The sequence below is a fragment of the Phalacrocorax carbo genome, chromosome 1, assembly GCF_963921805.1.
Source record: "Phalacrocorax carbo chromosome 1, bPhaCar2.1, whole genome shotgun sequence".
Taxonomy (NCBI): domain Eukaryota; kingdom Metazoa; phylum Chordata; class Aves; order Suliformes; family Phalacrocoracidae; genus Phalacrocorax; species Phalacrocorax carbo.
This window is the reverse complement of record NC_087513.1, coordinates 83,128,492-83,148,807: the sequence shown is the minus strand read 5'-3', so window position 1 is coordinate 83,148,807 and position 20,316 is coordinate 83,128,492. Positions and strand designations below refer to the sequence as shown.

Here is a 20,316-nt window from a genome sequence, read left to right as displayed (position 1 = left end):
ATTTGTGGTTTCTTCTGTGAATTATGTAATACAGTAGTGCCATCATTTTACATTTTCTCTGCTTCATAGAGGTCCAAGACACTGTTTCAGGGGCACTAGGCAGTGCTGAGGGATATGGTAATGCAAAGTGAGTATTTCAAGGCTAGGATAGCACAGGGATATCAAAACTGAGAGGCTTCAGCCCCTCTGTGGGGAGAACCAAAGACAGAGTTGTTGATGAAGGCAGGAGGGAAAAAGGGAAGGGAATCTGCACAGCTGCATTAGGGTGCTTTGCAGAGCTGCTGGTATAAGAAATTTTCACCATTTCTAGTTCTCCACTCTTTTAGGCAGAAAATCCTTTCCTCACACAGAGAGGAGCATAAGATTAGGGAATGCAACTGAGGCACTGCTGGAAGACATGACTGCCCTTGAATTACAAGGAAGGATGGCTTAGCTGTGTGACAAAGATTAGAATTGCATGGTTTTTTTGATGGAGCAGGATGTGGTGTTTGCATGTCACTGCTGAGGTGTTTGGGAGAGATATCCAGGAACAGAAAGATACCACAGATTGGTAGTAAGCAACATGTCAAAGAAGACTATAAAATTTTAGATGAACTGAGTAGCGGAATGAAGATAAAACCCTTTCCTTTAGAAAACTGAGCGCTCATACAGGAGTCAAGTGTGAAAAGGAAGAGGAAGGTCAGAACTATGGGGTACAACGGCATTTTTGAGGATCTGCCTTGTGTGGCAGACAGAGACATCCAGAGCAGAGAAGAAAGCAGTGATGTTTCACTGTGTTTTCTCTTTGGGGACTACAATGATGCACAACAAACTCAGGAGATTAAGAAGAATGAAAGTGTTATGCCCAGTACTCTTTTGAAATGACCCTGAAGGCTCCACTGCTTTTGCTGGCAGCACACGTGTCCCTGGTGCCCAGCCAGCTTCAACCCCTGTGCCTCCCCAGATCAACAATTCCCTGTTGCAGTGCAGGCTAGGAAGCACAGGATTCCTGTTACAACTAGTGGAAGCAATGTCAGTACTTAATTTCACAGTAATTGACCTTCTGTTGAGCTTGTTTAACACCTTTGTAGGCCAATTTTCAACAAAATAGTTCATTTTACAAACAACAACAAAAAAAGGTCACAGACCCTCGTTTTGGAAATGTGGAACGAAATGCAACATTCACCTCAAAGACTGCAAGCTGTCAAAGTTGGATATCCAGTCAAAGGGATTTATTTAAGTTGCCTTCATGATCAGTGGCAGAGGGAGCCTAGACTAACTTAGAGCAAACAACTATTTTTTAAATTACTTAAGTGACATGGAATGAATACAAAATGCAGCATTTCTATACCCTTTAAATTTCTTCTCATTTGTTTTAGTATAAAGCAAATCACTCATTTAAATACATTACGTTCTAATCCCCCCAAACTTAAACTTAGTGTGAAAAACCTCAAAATCCTGGTAAAGATTAGCTATGAGACTTCTATGGAAAGATTTAATTGGAGAGTAACATGCCTAGATTTATAGAGGTCTAAACAAATACAGGTGCATCCCTGTTCATAAGCTGTCAGTGGAGTCCTGAATTAGGAGACCTAACTCGGTTGCCCACACATAGGCGTCTAGTGCTGTTTGAGATGCCCACTTGGATTTCACCCAGCCTCACTTGGTGCTGAAGGAGGGCATGGGTTTCCTGCTGTACCTGTCTCATCTCTGTTAGCTCTGTGTGGGTATTTTCAGTCACTAGGCCATCTAAAATAGCTATTTATGCATATGTTAAGACAAGGGATTCATGCCTGCAGTGACTATGAAAAGCCTGGACAAATGATTTAGATCTCCTCAAAATGAAGGATTAATGAGGGAGAAAAGCAGCATTTTAAAAACATCTACTTCTGCCAGTGTTCATATGTAAGGACAGTTAAAGGAGCCCACCTCTAATAAAGTTGACACTTCTGCTATGAAGGGTGATAGGGACAAAACTAAATATTGCTGTTTAAAATGGCTTAAATTACCTTTTTTTTTTACATTATCCTTCATCATATCAAGGTGTTAAGCACCACTGCTCTGCAGCGGTGCTCAGACTAAGATTAAAATATATTTTTTTCTTTACTGTTTTTTGGGGGTTTTTTTGAGGAAAATAAGGAGATTATGGAATATGCTATATTTTGGTTAGAGCAAAATGGTGGGAAGAATACTGCCTGTTAGACAGAAAGGGGACAATAGTAAAGGCAGTAGAGTCAGTCACTTATTCTTAAAATTAAACATTTTTCTCAAAAAATATGGACTTACTGAAACCACAGCTTTTCATGTAGACATACCACACTGCCAACAGTTTGTCAGAGAAGGCTTTCAGTTCCAAGTTGAATTAGGGACTGAAGAAGAGAGAAAAAGAAACAACTGCCCAAATGAGCTAATAAGAAAGGACATTTGGTAGGTTGATATCCAGCCTCTGCACCATGCATTGTGGTATTTGGAGCAAGACTTGAAGCTGAATCATGTCTCTCAAGTCAATACACAATCAACAGAATATCTGCTATTTTGACATTCCTTTAAAATGTCTAACTGCATTACCGAAAGGAGCATAAAAGGAGGCTGTTAGTGAAAGGCAAGTGAAAGGACGGTGGCAAAGGGAATACCCTGGGTGAAAATGAATGGGTTGTAAGCATTGGGAAGAAGTGGGAAGTGACAGTGGGGTAATCAAGGTTTTCAAGACTAGAATAAGTGCAGGCAGCTCAACTCTGCCTCATGCACAAAACAATATTTTCTTGATAGAACTTGTTACCGGACTTGCAATAATTATAGCATTCCCTGTTTTCTGGACAAGGCACATTGGTATGGTGCAAGTGTGTAGATTAGGGATGTATTAGTTTATCTGCTGAAAAGGGCAGAAGCAAGGCTGCATTAGAGAATTTACTAACTTCGTTTCCCGACACAGCAGTTCAGGCTTCAGGTATGACAAACACTTCTTATCCCGGCCCATCTCCATCCTTCTCAACAACTGTGTCCTCTAGAAGGCCTTAAGACAATGCGGGACTACTTTCATCTGGGAAATGCATTATGTTACAATACATTGCCCTATGAGCTGCTGCAGTTAAGATTGCTATGCTGTGCAATGTGGTACACCATACTGTATCATACTGAGATGGGTCATACTCCCTTATAAAATATTGTATGATATGTTGTTATATTATGCTCACTATTTGAAGCAAAATTAACCAGCAGGTTTAAAAATAGCTGGCGACTGATACCCAGACAGGTACTCTAACAGAGTGACAACTTGAACCTTTGGTAGCCAGACTAAAAAGTTCCTTGCATTCAGCACCACACGTTGCTGCACTTCTTTGACAGCCTTCCTTTTCCATGTTTGGATCCATCCCAGATCCTCTAGGTGTCAAAAAACTGTAGACTTTGAGAAAGATGGTGTGAAGTTGACTTACCTTTTGCTGCACATCTGCAGGACTGCTTCTACCAAATCACATGGGGAGGCCATAGCAAGAAGCAGAGGAGGTACAGACTCTGCATTGAGTAAAGCATGCAGTCCTGCAGAAAAGGTGCTGGCAGAGGTTTTCTCATGAGCTGCCTTGTGAAAGGACTTCACCTTTTCTTAACATCCTTTCTCAGCTCTTTCACCATTATTAGCTTGTTTTCCCATTGCAGTGTTGCACATACACTGCTGTTCCTGAAGTCATCCCACTGCAGCTGAGAAAAGCCCTCCCTCTTTTCATGGGCTGAAAATCTTGGATGCTCAGAACAAAACTCTGAGGATAGAGGGGATATTTATATTAAGCAATTTGCAAAATGAGCTAGGAGGGAAAGAGAATACAAAAGCATGCAGGGATATTTAGGGAAAGGGGACTTGTAGGACTGTAGTCATTTTGCCCCCTTTCCTTTCCCAAGCTTCAAAGGGGTGACATACATACTGTTGAAGGCAGGAACATCACAGGTTATGGATAAAGGTCCTTTGGAACAATACAGTGTTTTCATAGTCATTTTGCTGACAGATTCGTCATTGGAAAGCTAAGAGCAATGGGGAGGATAGAGGGTCAAAGACAACCAGTTCCCATGCTGACAAATTGGCTTTTGCTGTTCCACATAACAAATAGGAGGGCACATGCATACCTCTAGCTACAGAAATTTATGCCTGCTGATAAACCTTTGCACTGTAGACCAGGAGTAATCAGGAGGGTGTCTATTTGTGGAGGTCACAGAGCTGGGCAGGCAGCAAAACCAGAGATTCATTTCTAGCAGGAGGATCACGAGAGGAAGCGAAGAGGAAGCTGGTGAAGGGTCCGGAGAGCAAGTATTATGAGAAAAGGTTGAGGGAACTTGGGTTGTTTAGTCTGGAGAAGAGGAGGCTGAGGGGAGACCTTATGGCTCTCTACAACTACCTGAGAGGAGGTTGTAGCGAGGGGGGTGTTGGTCTCCCAAGGTAGTAGCAATAGAACGAGAGGAAATGGCATCAAGCTGTGTCAGGGGAGGTTTAGATTGGCTATTAGGAAAAATGTCTTTACTGAGAGAATGGTCAGGCATTGGAACAGGCTGCCCAGAGAGGTGGTGGAGTCACCATCTTTGGAGGTGTTCAAAAGATGCAAGATTCAGCACGTCAGGGCACGGTTTAGGAGGCATGGTGGTGTTGGGTTGACAGTTGGACTTGATGATCCTAGAGTTCTTTTCCAACCTTAATGATTCTATGATTCTAGGTTATTTGAGCAGTGTGTTGTCTGGAAATGGGCATGGAATGGCGAGAGTGGAAAGTGTCCCCTTCCACAGGAGTCCCACTATGCCCCAGGAAGCAGGAACCTGTCTACCTCCCACACAAACACACAGGTCCCACTAAAGAAACTTTATTATTATCTCTTGTTTCTTCTCTGCAGAAACAACAATTCAGTCAATGGTCAACCTTTTGGATGTGAAGAACTGGCAGTTTTAATGTGCTTAAATGATAAAGAGTGACCATAAAAATTATTATTATTATTATACAATCTAGTTCCCTGTGTATAATCGGCATTTTGTCCAACCCACACAGTGCAGTGCCATGTGAATGCTGATACTAAGAAGCTCCAATCAAGTAAAAGACAAGACTGGGTATTTAATTGAAAAAAATTCTCAGTGCTTTGTCTATTCATTACTCCTGTTAAACCAGTGTTTGGTTCTCACAGCATGCAGGTAATATGCTTGGAGCACAAGGTCACAGAGCTGACAGTTGGGAAAGCTCTAATTCTAAGAGCTTCAATCTTACTAAATTTTCCCTATCACAAATTAGCATAATTCTTCAATGCATTGTGCCTACCAATGATTTTACTATGACAATTCTGCTTTAAAAAAAGAATCTGGAAATAATGTGGTCAATCTCTCTGTTTATCTGTTAAGTCCCTCTGCAAAATAAAAAATACAAATGGCTTTAATCCGTCCAGTCTGACAAATCACAGAATCACAGCTTGGAAGGGACCTCAGGGATCATCTAGTCCAACCTTTCTAGGAAGAGCACAGTCTAGACAAGATGGCCCAGCACCCTGTCCAGACGACTCTTGAAGGTGTCCAACGTGGCCAAGTCAACCACTTCCCTGGGGAGATTATTCCAATGGTCGACTGTTTTCACTGTGAAAAATTTTCCTTTGGTGCCCAATCGGAATCTCCCCAACAGCAGCTTGTGTCCATCCCCCCTTGTCCTCTCCATGTGACGCCTTGCAAAAAGGGAGTCTCCATCTTCTTTGTAGCTGCCCCTTAAGTACTGGTACATGGGGATGAGATCCCCTCTAAGCCTCCTTTTCTCAAGGCTGAACAAATCCAGCTCTCCCAGCCTATCCTCGTATGGCAGGCTTCCCAGTCCTTTGATCATCCCGGTGGCCATTCTCTGGACCCCTTCCATCCTGTCCACATCTTTTTTGTATAGAGGGGACCAGAAAAATATTAACTTTTTTTCTCATAAATAGGTAGTAAAAGTTTGATGCATAGATAAAAGCTAGCATTGCAAATAATTCATACTCCTGGTTAGCACTTTGCCCCAGGGTAGACGATCCCTGCTTATTCACATAGATGTTAAGGAGTCATAAAGTGTTACGTGTGCATTGTGAAATCAAAACAGTGCAAAACAAGGGCAGTGGGGAGAAAGCTGCAATGTCTCTGCTTTACGTTTCTTGGACATTGTTCTGAGAGTTTCCTAGGTGCATTGATTCAGTGAAGCAATTACTAAACTCAGTCTTTTTTTCAACATACAGATATACTGCTGTACTCTCATGGCTTAGCTCTGCGGTTACATAATGTAGGGTGCTTTTTTTTTTTTTTTTTTCTTGTTATTTGCATTTGTATCTTAACTCTGCTCCCTGGTTAAGATAACAATGTTCTAGATTTAAACAGAGACTTCACCACTGTCATACATGGTTCTATGACATGTATTTGGGTGGACTAATTACTCTTCTATAAGGGGGTGGGGGGTGTTAAAGAAGAGCCATTAGCAATGCATTCAAAGTTAAATACAGGCAACCTGCAGTGGCACTAGACGACACTGGAACACTGGCAAAGGATCCAAAACCAGCGTACAGGGAACACCTCATGACCAGCTGCAACTCCATATTACACAATTTGGGATTGTGATGTTTCAAGATGGTTGCAGGTGATATCTTTATCGATCCTGAATAGAAGAACTAACTTCAGGATCCAGCACAAGGAAGAGCATGGTATGACTGTTAGGATCCCCATGGTCTGGTCTGGGCTCTGGCAGTGACTGTGCTTTTTACTTATAACAATTATACTTAGGCAGACTTCTAGGAGGGGTGGTGAAGTGCAATTACTGCAAAATGCATTCACTTCCAGAAAGGCAGCAGGGTTAGGAGCATGCATTATAATTACTTTTGTAGAGGCAACATTTTCTTAATGAGATTTCAAAGACAGAAGAGGTATAACAGCTTGTTCACTGAGCCTTTGTGTTGTCACAGCTTGATTTCTCAAAGGTTTGTGTCCTACATTCCGTAAATACCCACTGCTACAACAGTCCTGGTTTATGCAACTTCTCTTCATCACAATGACACAACTTCCCAGTACTTCCCCATATCATGAAGACCCTCCATAGACCCTCATGAAGATCTTACACCCCAGATTAGTTATCTCTGCTGAAAAATGCCCAGCTTTTTCTATGTCCCACATTGCCTAGTGGCTTTTGTTTGGCCCAGCTCCTGGTCAAGGGGCAGCATATCCTTACAGTGATGCAGAATCATGTATGTGCTCCCTGGGCAGCCAGCCCTCTCATGCTGCTCAGTGGACCAGCAGAACAGACCATAACCACATTCTCCTGCCTTTTCCTCACTGGTAACACTAATAGGGTCTTACTCCTCTGTCAGCTGTAGCATAGAGAAGCAAAATACTTTTGAGAACACTGTTCCTCTGCCCACCTCAGCTAATACCTGTTAATAAATTGAAGAGTTCAGGGGAAGAGGACACTAACTGGAAGATAGGCAGATCGATGTGCAGAGACAGACAAGAAAGCAGCCACCTCATTTTTTGGCAAATGTAACTAAAAATGGCACAATATCATAAAGAAACAAAATGTGATGCATGGTTTGGGCTTTTCAATTAAGTAAATTGAACACTTAGTGTTTTCTTTATAAGTCTGCTCCAATACCAGTCTGCAGGTGGGTCAAGCAGAGTGGGAGTCAGAAGAATCTTCTCAACGTTTTGAAGGCTGTCCCTTTACAGCAGAGAGAGAGGATGCTACCTGTATCTGCTGGGTCTGCTTGTTTCTGCAGAGGAATATGAAATCACTGATGATATCTGAGGGCAAGATCTTTCTGCCAAGTCATTTCTATTTATTTCTGTCATCTCTGAAAAAAATCCAAGAGTTATCTAAAGAGCCCTTATTATGAAAGATTTTTAAGATGGAAAGCACTGTGGAGGCTGAAGGAAATAAGAAAAGAACAGCAGGTCAGCAAGGAAGGGGAGACAGGAAATACACCGCGGCAAGCTAGCTACAGTGAAACACCATCCGTCCTCCTGCAAATAGAATGATAATCAAACTGCATTGCAGTCTCAGGTGGCTTTGTAACTTCTCCCTCGGCTCCACGAGTGCATTGAGAAACCCATCAGCATAGGCCACGAGAAGTAATATGGTGATGCTTACTACAAAAGCCTATTGAAATGTATTAATTTTTAAGAAAATGCAGCTCCAGCACACGAGCCCATACATCAAAGGAGGTTTACAGCTTCATTAGGACTAAGCAATACTATCAAGAGCAGCTTGGTATACTTGATCCCAAACTTCACCTCTGAGGTAAAGTGCACAATTATGACAAGATGGATATTTTAACTTGTAGTAGCCTAAGCAGTCAAGTGAACATACCACAGCTGAGATGGAAAATGAACTGAATCAAAACAGTACAAATCATAGTTCCAAGGTTATAAGGATCTGACCTTTTACATTAAGTGTTATCAGGATAAGTACTCTTGGGGCTCTTGGTCTACACTGAATCCTTGCACTTAAACATAAACCCTTTGCTTCTTACCTTCTGTGTTACTTGCAAACAAACAGCCAAAATATTTTCCAAGTATCTGCAAAAACCCATCTGAATATTCCCTAAAACTGATGACGAGCCTAACTGCTTCATTCAACTCCCACCAGGGAGCTGAAATGTGGTAAGGGCCCTGCCTGCATTCTACAAGATGCTTACCCTCCCTGGGTATTCTGTGCAATCACCAAAACGTGGTGCATAACAGAACTCACTTTTCCCAGTACATCACTCTGGTAATGAATGGGAGCATTTTCTAGTCTCCAGGAGAGTTTAGCTGCAAAGGAGTATCTCTGAAGCCAGAGATACAGACACTTCTGGTACTGCCAGCTGGGCTGCTTGTCAGTAATGTCTGCATCTCAGCAGGATGATATTTGTCTGCCAAAAACTCCTTGTAATTCACTGCTCAATTACACTTAATAATGGGCTATTGCCCTGCATGAGTTACTCATTTTCCAGGTGTTTCTTCACGAGTCCCAGGGTTTGCCTGAAGCCAACAGAACGGTCATGCTGCATTGTGCAGTCCATTTTCTCCTAGATGACCACTACCGTTAACTTTCTACTCAGCAGGAAAGCACACCTGCTATAGGCCTTTTGTTGTGCAGTCACTCTGTGCCCTGTCAGATGCCTTGTTTACTCACTGTTATATTAGAACCATGTTAGGACCATTTTCATATCATTTGGGTTTTCCTTTTGCACAAAGAGCCTGCAGGAGTTTGCTGTTATGGTGGCTCTTAACACCTACCAACACCTATTTGTCTTGAGACTACTCCAATATCACTGCTACAGTAGCAGCTGGATTTTGTAGGACAATTTTCCTCATTGTTTTCTTTTAAATTGCAGTACTACCTATAAGCCGCAGTAAAGTGTAAGAGTCATAATGAGGTGGGTGCTTTACCAATGCAATGAAAAGATAGTCCAAGAGCTAAATGTTTAAATTAATTAAACATAGAAATCATAGGGATAATAGAAATCTGTTTTTTTCAGAGTATTAAGTTAAAATTCCTGTGAGGACAATTTCCCTGAATCAAAACAGCTTGCTTTAATCCATCCTTCCTGTTAATATGAATACTAAGTGGAGTCTCTGCAGAAGCGGGCCCAGAATACCACTCTGTTGCTGCTAAAGAGCTAAAGAACATAATTTACATTTCTAAATCTGCTAAGAAGGTGTGACAATGACTTCCATCTAGTGCTTCACTATAAAAAAAGTGGGAGATAGAGAAGGAGGGAAGTGAAGGTGCTGGGTTTAATTTTTCTTTTTTTTTTTAACACAGAAGTAAATCCAGTAATCCTATCCCTTAATTATTCCTGATTTACGCTGATGTAAGTGGAAGGATTCAGATTCTTCAATCAATGGATTTGTTCTTTCAGCTCCACGAAAAATCTGAAAATCAAGTCTGTTGTAACATCAAACATAAGCCACTCTACCTCTACAGTCTCCATTTTATTGCTGCTGGTTGTGAAGGATCTCTGATCACAACAAAGATGTAGATGAGCAAAAGGAATGGTTTTCAAATTCTGTTTTGGTTGCCTGGACTATTTCAGGATAAAATGAACATTAAATATACTTACAGTGTGCACAGCCCGTGTACAGACAGATGCAGCTTATATTCCTGAGTACAAATAATGCCTACAAAATATATCAGGTATGCAACTGAACCAATCATTGCTTGTGCTGTGTATTACTTAATTGGTGGGAAGAAAAGAGAATTTTTTGGAAGAGCTGTGTCACCATTGTGTTCTGCTTGATCATTTTTTATAGGCTTTTCCATTTGGGTCTCCAAATGTTTCTCTGGAATAACAAGTTTCCTTGTGTTCTGCACATCATTTTCTTTTGTGCCTGTGGAGGGCACAGTGGGAGTCAGTCTTTCAGCCAGTTTACTTTTCACTTTGTCAGCCGTATCTTTCCAGATATTTTCTGTAATAATAAATAAATAAAATGATAGGGTAAGACTGCAGACTCTTAGCAGCAGATAACCACGTGATCGCCACAAATTCACAAAAATCAGTTGAAAATTTTTGCTGGGATATTACTACCACCATTGATGCATTCTTTTGCTCTGAAAGTGAAGTGCACTATGGTGTGGCGTCAGATAGCGTAACTATTTTGCTGTCAGTAGGGAGAAGATCTTTTGATGTGAATCTTTAGTACTGCCAGTCTTCTTGCTGGCAGCTGCTATAAAATGTAAGTAATGGTTTCTACAGAAGCAATAAATAAATAAATATCCACCACATTCCAGTGACCATCCGTTACCTGCACACTGTGTACTATCACCTCACCTTACTTCAGACAGATTATATTAAATATAAAGAAATACCAAACACAGATATAAATGCACTTAGTTCTCTAGGTAGCTTACGAATATTCTCTTTTTTCTTTTCTGGAGCATAGAAAGAGCCGTCACTCATCTTCCCTGAAGCCTGTGTTTTCTGTTTTGCTCTGTATATTTTTGGTTCCTGGATCCATGTGTGCTTCATTGCTTCATCAGGAGTCATGCGCAGGGCAGGATCCCACCTTAAATCCATGGTAGACAAATTGTTATTTAACAGTAGCTCTAACTGAAGTAAGTTTAAACCAAAAGATTCAGTGTTATCTTCTGAAAGTCAGGTCATGAGGATATTTTTTGAAACAAAAGAATTTTAACTGATAACAAGGAAAAATCTGATGTGATTTCCTCCACCCTTGAAACTTTTTTATTTACTTCAGCACTGTGTGCTTTGCTGATCAAACCCTCTGCAGCATGAAACCATTTTTAATATGGAGTTCACGGTGTTATTAAGGTAGGGACCCTACTGAATATTTGTTTCAAGTTTTTCACATTGTGTCAGTGCAAGCTCCAAGAAAGGGAACCTAAATAAGACATAGGGTAATTCATTAAAAGATGTCTTCCCTAATTTAACTGCACCTGAAACTACTGTAGAGACTTAGTGTAACAAAACTCACGTGAGACCATATGAAACATACAGAAATCAAAGGTGATCTTTTTTGCAAAATCTCTACATTGACTTTTTCCTCTCGCAGGTTTCATTCACTCATTTCTCACACTTACATACTCACAAGTGTTCTGGCCAAGACCACTTGTGTGTCACACAGAGGACAAGGATTATCTGCTACTGAGTCCTCATTACATCTCTGGGATTCTTCTTGATTGATGATGATGTACTAGTCTTTAGACAGATCTTTTATTTAGGAGTCACCTGCTGTTTGGGCATGGTGCTTCACATTAGAACCTTGCTGACTTCAGTCTCCATAAATGCTAGGCAAGGTAGCTACTTATGGTCTGGTTTTCCTTGTGTTTTGGAATATATGTTTGTTTTCCTTTCATGCTAATAGGAAAGTGATCAGCATAAGTGATACTCTGCAACCTTGTTGCCATGCAGTTCCTGTGAGCTTTGAGATTTTTCACTGGTGGTCACCTGTGCTGTGGTCTCATCAGAGTGCAGGCTGCCTGGCTGTGACACAGACAACATGATCCCCAGTGTTACAGGTAGGAGCATGATCTGGGAAGTGCTGACCTTTGTTACCAACGCGCACCATTCTTTCAACCCCTGTTCCCTTGTTTCTTCCAGTGCTTAAACACACATACATTTTCATTCATTCTGCATTCATATCAATCCTAATGTTTCTGTTGCTAATCTCTACATGAGTTGCATACTATTTCATTCTGTTCTGCCTGACCTCAGTGCTGTCCAGAACTGTACAGAAATAATGCAGGAAAAAAGATATTCTTGTCACCACAACAGCTGAGTGAATTTTTTTGGTCTGGTGTTTTCGTCTGCTAAACAGGTGTATACAAGTGGAACAAAACTATTTGTGAAGTCAGACTGCTCTGGACAGACACAGATTGGCAGCTGAAAAAGACAAAATAGTTCAATTCTTTTTTGTCTCAAAAAGTTTTCATTTCAAACCTACCTTCATTCCTTTGAAAATTTAAACAGGCCCAACATACAACATTTTTTCTGTGTGACCTGACATGACTTGTTTGCAGGTTTTTTTGATTCACTGAAATTATTTCCTAAATGTTCTGATTCAGCCAGCAAACCAAAATGGATCGATGATTCATACAGCTTTAGCAAGCAGAGAACATGAAAAGCAACCTTCTTAAGAAACAAAGAGGGATTTTAATTTTTTTATGTAACCACAAATTAGCATGGACTTCTTTAGGAAAGTACTACTGAACAGCTACAAAGAAACTTACAGTCAGTGCTAAAGGAGACAGAAATTATTAGCCTTGCATAAGATACAGGTAACACAGAAAAAGGTATGGGACCAGCTTCTGCTGCCCTTACACAGTACAAATTAGGATCCAAGCTCACCCCAAAAGCCTTACTGCCCCTATGCAAGAGGTCAATATTTAAGGCAACCAGACAAAAAATAGTTCCTGCATGCTCAGTCTTTTATTCTGATGGCTGAGTAAAACCTCATTAGTAACCGTCCCCCAAGCAAAAAGACCTATTAGTAAAATGACACCTCATATCAGCAGGGTCCATTGAGTCCCACCCTGTAAAATGCTTAGTAGCCTGACCACCTTGGAAAAGACACATGATCGTGTTTGAGCTGCAAAATAGTTTTGCTTCTCCCACATTATTCTATTATATTATTATTCACTTATTAAAAAGTCCCATTTACTTTGTAATGACAGATGATATGCTGGTGACACTAGATCACACCTCTCTTCCCCCACAAAAACACACAGATGCTTTTGCTACTGTCAGTGTCATTCACTATTGGAATAGGTTGCCCCAAGAGGCTGTGGATCTCCCTCTTTGAAGATGCTTGGAGCCCAACTGAACAAGGTCCTGAGCAGCCTGCTCCAAGTTTGCTCTGCTTTAAGTAGGAGGGTGGGCTAGATGACTTCCAGAGATGCCTTCCAACCTAAATTAATCTGTGATAATTCTGTACTATTCTGGTGTAGAGAATCTGTGGGATTCTACCTTGTGTGACAACTGTTAACAATTACATATTATTTGCATTTAGCGGTTTACAAAAATGTGCTAATCATCAATTTCCTTTAAGAAAACAGCTGTGGACCACTTGGCATACTAGGTCTTCAGTAGAAAAATCCTTGACTGGAGTAAAGTCAACAGTTTATCCTAGAAATGACAGGATCTGAGACATATTAGACTCTTCTTGCATTCTGAGCTCCAGTGATTTCTAAAAATCTATTCAAGTCAAGAGAGTGGAAAAATACAGTCTATCAAATAACCTTGAAATATGCAATGTGACTGCTATCAATGAAAAATAGGTATAACTATGATAAGGAGAAAAAGGGCTTAAATCAGCCTGCAAACTATGAGGTAACACTCTGGTAAGTGTGCTACGTAATCCTCCATGTGAACTCTCACAGTCAAGAAGAAGCAAGCAAAAAATACCGTTGATTCTGGGGTGGAGACATGGCTGAATGTATTTTGCCTTTTTATCCTTTGCTAAGGAGGATAGATATGGGGTATTGGAACTAAAGAGTCTAATCTCACCCAAGAGAACATGCACACAGAGAGCAAGATCTTTGTGAGCAGATATTAAAAGAAGCAGAATGGTCTTCATACATATACCACAGTGTATCACCTGATTGCCCTTTCCAAGGCTGAGCACAGAAAATATAGTCAATCCATTCAAGCCTGCTCCTCCTGGAGGAAACCAGAGCAGGAGTTAGATTTCAGTACAAAAATGCAGCTTTCCTCTCCATATATGCACTGCCTTGGGACAGTGCATTATCATTATCTGTATTATCTGAATGAACCTTTATCTCAGATAAAATAGAAAGCATTTAATACAAAGTCCTCAAAGGGTAAAAAACATTGCTTTTAGAGTTTAGTCTCCAGCATCAGAATATGAAGAACTGCTTTTAGATATGATGATGTCAGCTTTCTTTTGTACCTTGGACTAATCCCATATAGTAATTTAATGCAATGATTTCTCCCTGCAATAACCTCTGAATAATATAATATCCAAATGCTACTGTGAGGGAAAAAAGAAACCAAAACCAAAAACAAACAAAAAACCCCAAAGCACCCACCAAAACTGCCCAGCAGATACAAAGATTCTAAAGTCACAAGAGAATGAAAGTGAAGTCAAAACTAATGTGCTGCATATAAGTCAAAACTATGAACTCACATTAGACATCCTTTCAGAAAGTCCAAGAAACCAGCATCATGGGTTTTCAGCACTGTGCTTAGATCCTTGGAATCTGGGCATCTCTTTTTTCCCTTGCTGTTTGTTATGGATTTAGGAAAACCTTTGGAATCTTAAAAAAAATAAAGACAAGCTCAAAAAATTACATTTAAAATCCTCACCAAATCTTTAAGAGAGTTGCAAAAACAATGCCCATATCCATCCCACTAACTCTGGTTTTGCCCTGTTGGATTGATAGTCTGCCAGCATTAGGGCAAAAAATATTGGTCACATCCTAGAGACTGCATCCTACACTGTGGGTTTTTGTTCATCCTGTATAATTTCCCAAACCAAATTGTACCCAGAGGAATGAACTTAATCCCAAACCCACTGCATTCCTTTTAGCAATAATATTTTTAAGGAGTAACAGTGCAATGGAGTTCCCAATCTCTTCCCTGTCACCTTTGCCGCGAGAGGCCCATAAGACATGAAGAGCACAGTACCAGGCTCATTTGTAGGCCTCATGTAACTCTTTTGCTTCTCCTCTTCCTGAAAAAAGTTTTATCAGCTAAGAAGCAGCTATGGTTCTCTGACCCTACCCTCTACCAGTGATATTAACCAGCGATTAACTAGTAGGGAGGAATCCCACAAGGGCAATCGGTCAGAAGCAGTTACCAAAGAACGTTCGCTTTCTTGATGCAGCCTGGATGAAATCAGCTGGTGGAAGACCCAATACCTTCAACATAGAAAGTGGAATTACTCTTCATTTCACAAACATACACAACAACTGTCAGGAGAGATGAGGCATTTCACCCTCCTCCATATGAAAAGAAGCTGAATGTAGCAGTTTACTATGAAATGCCTACAAACCATTTCCTCTTGTGCCATTTATTGTGGAAGGAATTAAGGGATTCCTTAGAGAATTCTTACATAGAAAATGTGATCTTATAAGGGATGGCACTTGGATCTTCATTGCTGCAGAAGACACTAAGAACAAGCATCTCTGTTAATGGCACATACAGGAGGCCACATGGAGAGATGCTTCCTCTGAAAAATCTTGTACAAACTAACATGGCACTAGAAGGATCAGAACTTGGGGCTGAGTTCAACATCAGGTTGCAGTTTAGTGACTGGTATGGAGTAACTAAGTAACTTGCTTTCATGGGTCAGTTTTGCACCTATTCTAACGTTTGCACTGGGTAGGTGATCTGAGGTAGGAGATGTCACAGTACATTCCTAAAACACTGAAAAACAGTTACAAAGATGACAGAGCCGAACTCCTTGGTAGGGGCAGACAGTATAAGAAGGGGCAACATCCACAAATTGTGGCTTCAGAAGTTCAGGGTGACTATTCAGAAAAACTTTTTCAACAGTAGAGTAGAGCAGCGGTTGAGCAGGTCACCCAGAGAGGTTTTCAAGATTTGCTAGACAAAGACACAGCTGACTAATCCAATGGTAGCAAAAATACCTCTCTCAGCAGAAGTTTGGACTAAAAAGATCCAATTCAACCAACACATATTTGATTTCTAAGAGAAGATAAGTCTGTTATAATTATATTGCTTTTCCTTCCCATTAGATATTCTTCTTCTGAACTAACTTCCCCATACAAATTATAACATTTCCTTCAAAAGCAAGACAGTGAGTGTTCAAAGCAGTGTTTGGCACATGAAATAGAAATAACAGTTTTTCATTAGAGCCCATCCTTTCAAAGAGCCCTTTGGCTGTTATAAACCTCTCTCTGAAAGGCCAGCCAACAGACAAATATATCATCTCTTCTTGACATTTCTCTTTGTTGCTGGTAGTGTAGTTTATAAAATGTGCATGTAATTCCAAAGACAATCCCAAAAGTTACCTCCATGATGCAGGCAAGTTGGTCAACTTCATTTTCCCCTGGAAACAGTGGGTAGCCTGTGTAAAGCTCAGCCATGATACAGCCTAAGCTCCACATATCAACAGCCATAGCATAAGGATGACCAAGGATCACTTCAGGCGAGCGATAAAACCGGCTCTGAACATAGGTGTACACTATATCAAAACAGAAAATTAGACAAGAAGCAAAATATCATAAATGGGACAGAAATGTGGATTCCAGTTTTCACAGAAAAACGAAATGCATGTTCAGGGATCTGGTCTATCCATTAGCTGCCATTACAGGATTATTCACATAAGCTCTGAAAACCTTTTCTAATTACATTCTAAAATCAGTGGGTGATACACTTTCCACAATTTTGTTTGGAAATTGTTCTTCAGCAAGTTTTACTGAAATAAATTATTCTACTAATGCTGTGATTCAGCTGACTCCATGTTCATTTTCCTATTTGGAGGTCTTCCCCTTGCATCAACAAACAGTTCTTCATTATCACAGACTTGCACTGTAGGAAATACTGGTTTTACTGACATCTAGGGAACATCTCCCACTGCCTTCAGACTTCCCCATGAATACATTATAGCCCCACAGTAGATGTCAAAAGATCTCATTCCAAGAGTTGGCCTCATCATAGTGAGTAGACTAATTCTTTTACCTCTTGTCATTCAGACAACTGAACACAATTACAGCATGCAAGCTCTCTTATTTTCTTATTCCTATCTCTCTGATGGTCACTTTGTTTATATTTCTGCACTTCTTTCCATCCCTACATATTCAACACCTTTCTGGAAGGAAAGCGCCCTGAAAAGTAAGTGCTGCACAATATGCGATTTCACCAAATCTGTACAGTTGAGTACAACTGAGTACCATGGTGGCAATCTGTGCCCTTGTGCATTTGACCAACTGTATAATTGTTGTCTGTTTTTCATCATTCTTGTCACAAATAAATAGCTGACTTTTTATTTTCTACTCTCTAATCCTATACCACTTTGAGGGTTGAAACAATTATTGTTTCAGCTGACAGTCTCCTCAGTCATGCTCCATCTTTCCTTTCACTTGTTTGGTGTTTCAATTTGTTACTCGCTGCATTATTTCAGGCTGCATCTCAGATTACATTCTACTCAAACATGGGCAAATCTAAAGTGAGTACCCACTCCTACAAAACTGGCATGTAAATCTAATGGACTGGATCCCAAAGTATAGATGAACAGGTTTGGCTCAGCTTAAATATCAATCTTCCATAGGAAAAAAATACAAGCCATTTAAGACTAGTTTTGCTTTCCTAAGTTAATAAAAGGCAGTGCAGATTTCTTTCCTGGGTTTAGTTTTTTGTTGTTGTGCTTGGGTTTTTTTTAACAGATGATATTTGCATTCCTGATGGTGATATCATTATTGCTTTACAATAGGTCTATCAATGTTAAGATTTATTATTAGTTGAGTTTTTATACACTCATTTCTCCTTTACAATTTTTGTTCTTGTTATCTCCTGGAAATTCTACTTAGAACTTTGATAGCAAAAAAAAAAAAAAAAAAACCAAACAAAAAACAAACCTGAAATTAGGCTTTCTAAATTAAAAGCCTAGTTCCTATTTCCCCCATTGTATTAATCCAAAAAGTACCAGTTATAATTTAAGCATCCCACTAACAAAGGCTCTCTGGACCTGATAAACTCCTTGTTAAGTGAAGTATTGGGATTATCCTCATAAACCTATTTCAGACAACCACTCTTGAAAATGAAGTTCTGGTTTCAACAGGAGTAGAGGGGCTGATCAGGCTTGGGACCAAGAAAAAGCATGATAACAGCTTACTTGTCTCCTACCAGTATTTGTTCCACCACCAATGACTGAGCAATTAATCAGATTCTAATTAGGGGCATAGGTGACTATATTAGCTCAATCAAAGAAATAGATTTTCCACATTATTTAAAATTAAGAAAGCTTATTAAGAAAATTACATCAACTTGACTTTTCTGCAAACCTCTTTGGTGTTCGTAGCAGCTTGATCCAAAATCAATAACTTTAACCGAACCTTGGCCTTTGTGGTATAATAAAATGTTCTCCTAAAGAAAAAAAAAAACCACAGGGGAAAAAAGGGTTTTAACGCCACATTATATTAGTGAACACTTTGGAAAATAAACAATGGTTTTACACATTGGGTTTGCACTTGTCTGCATAATAAAATCTTCAAACTACAACTTTCTTGGGAATGCATTTGCTAACATGAGTAGCACTCCAATAATGTGCAATCAGCCAAAGCAGACGGGAGATTTGTAAAGGTACCCAGTTTGAAGGTTAGGTAGACAGGGACACTAGTCCTTCAAATACAATTCAAGCTACTGTGCTGTGCAGTGTGTGGTGTTATTAAGGCACCAGCCAGTGAGAACACTTGCTGCGTGAGCAGAGCGAGCTTCCCAAAATGCATTGCTGTTAATCTAGTAAAAGGCAAACTGCATCTGGTTGCATCCTGTACTAAATTAACCAGAACCATCCCTTTTGTAACGATAGAAAGCCTCTGCCCCATGAACAAGTTGTACTTTACAATTCTTCCCTCAATTGCTTTCATGCTTCTCCAGACTCTCTTAAGCATACCTCTCTCCACAACAGTGTGATGCAGAGATGCCAAGGTAGTGATGAATGGAAATGGTAGGGCCCTATGGATTATTAGCTGGATGCAGATGGGTACAGTTCTGTGTGCCTCATTAAAGGTCTATCTAAATCAAGGATTACCTTTGATTTCCTTTCTGATCATAAAGTCTTCTCCTTTATCAACCAGCTTTAAAGTGATTATACGCTAAAGGTTTGAAGGGCTGAGCAATTCCCAGGTTGATGCCAAATAATGAAAAATTAGTTTCTTGGGTAATTAGAGGACTCATAAGGAAATACTGTGTGTGACAGAAGGGAGACACTGCTACTGATGAAAGTCAAGGCAAGGACTAACTTCCACTCCCTAGGTGCTCTTGGTTCTGTTATGGGAAGAAGCATCCTCTCTCTGCAGCTAGATATCCCTTCATGCTCATGATAGGATTCTGTCTCTACTACTGAATCTCTCACAATGCAAGGGAGCTGATTAATTGCAAAACCAGGTTCTGGGGGCAGTGATTACCTAGCATGAAGTCCAGAGAAACTCCATACTCTACCTTATGTTGAGAAATATCGTAGGAGGCAGGTGGAATAACAGGTGTGAGTTTCAGGCAACATAAATTAAAATCATGAAACTGTACAATTGTAGAATGAGAACAAAATTCTCTTTTAGTTAACTCACTAAATGTTAACTAGTATGTTACTCTATTTAAATACAGACTACACTCATTGATCTTGCCAACCTCATTCCTTGTCAGTGGCTTCCTGGAAACAGATTCCCCATTGGGCTAATTGTTTCTGATTAAGATATTTTTGGTTACCTAGCAAGCCTCACTTCTCACTGCAAGTTGGACTGGCAAAGACGTTGGCAAGACAATGGGTACACACAGTACGTGACTCTTCAGGCTTCTGAGTCAAGATACATTAAGCAAAATAAGAGCAGAATTTCATCCTTAGCATTTTTACGTAAGAGCTTATTTATTATTTATTGATTCATTTGCAGTTTAGAAAAAGGTATCAAGAGAAACGTTCACCTGAAATGAAAACAGAATTAGAATACTTCAGAAGTCTCAGAAAACTGCAAAAATTTAAGATCAGGGTTTAAGGAGAATGGAAATGTTTCACCTAGCATGAATGCTTAGCAGATATTGAATCACAGGTGTTCCTCCAGAAACAGATGAGCACTCTAAACACTGTGGTATAGAATTGCTTTGTCATTTACTAAGCTACTTAATTTTATTTTTATTCATATGAAATTAAATAGACTTACCAGGATAACCTGAA

The 20,316-nt window shown here is 40.1% G+C and overlaps 1 protein-coding gene across 1 annotated transcript in view; it reads right to left on the bottom strand.

Annotated features, from left to right (window-relative positions):
• Window positions 1-8,361: 8,361 nt before the first annotated feature.
• DYRK4 (dual specificity tyrosine phosphorylation regulated kinase 4) overlaps window positions 8,362-20,316 on the bottom strand; it is a 49,435-nt gene continuing 37,480 nt past the window's right edge. The window contains exons 10-15 of the mRNA XM_064462379.1: window positions 18,431-18,512; window positions 16,439-16,611; window positions 15,262-15,322; window positions 14,590-14,719; window positions 10,835-10,989; window positions 8,362-10,392 (exon numbers count right to left, since the gene is read on the bottom strand). Of these exons, the coding sequence (XP_064318449.1) occupies window positions 10,157-10,392; window positions 10,835-10,989; window positions 14,590-14,719; window positions 15,262-15,322; window positions 16,439-16,611; window positions 18,431-18,512 (837 nt within the window). The 3' untranslated portion in view covers window positions 8,362-10,156. The remainder of the gene's footprint in view (window positions 10,393-10,834; window positions 10,990-14,589; window positions 14,720-15,261; window positions 15,323-16,438; window positions 16,612-18,430; window positions 18,513-20,316) is intronic.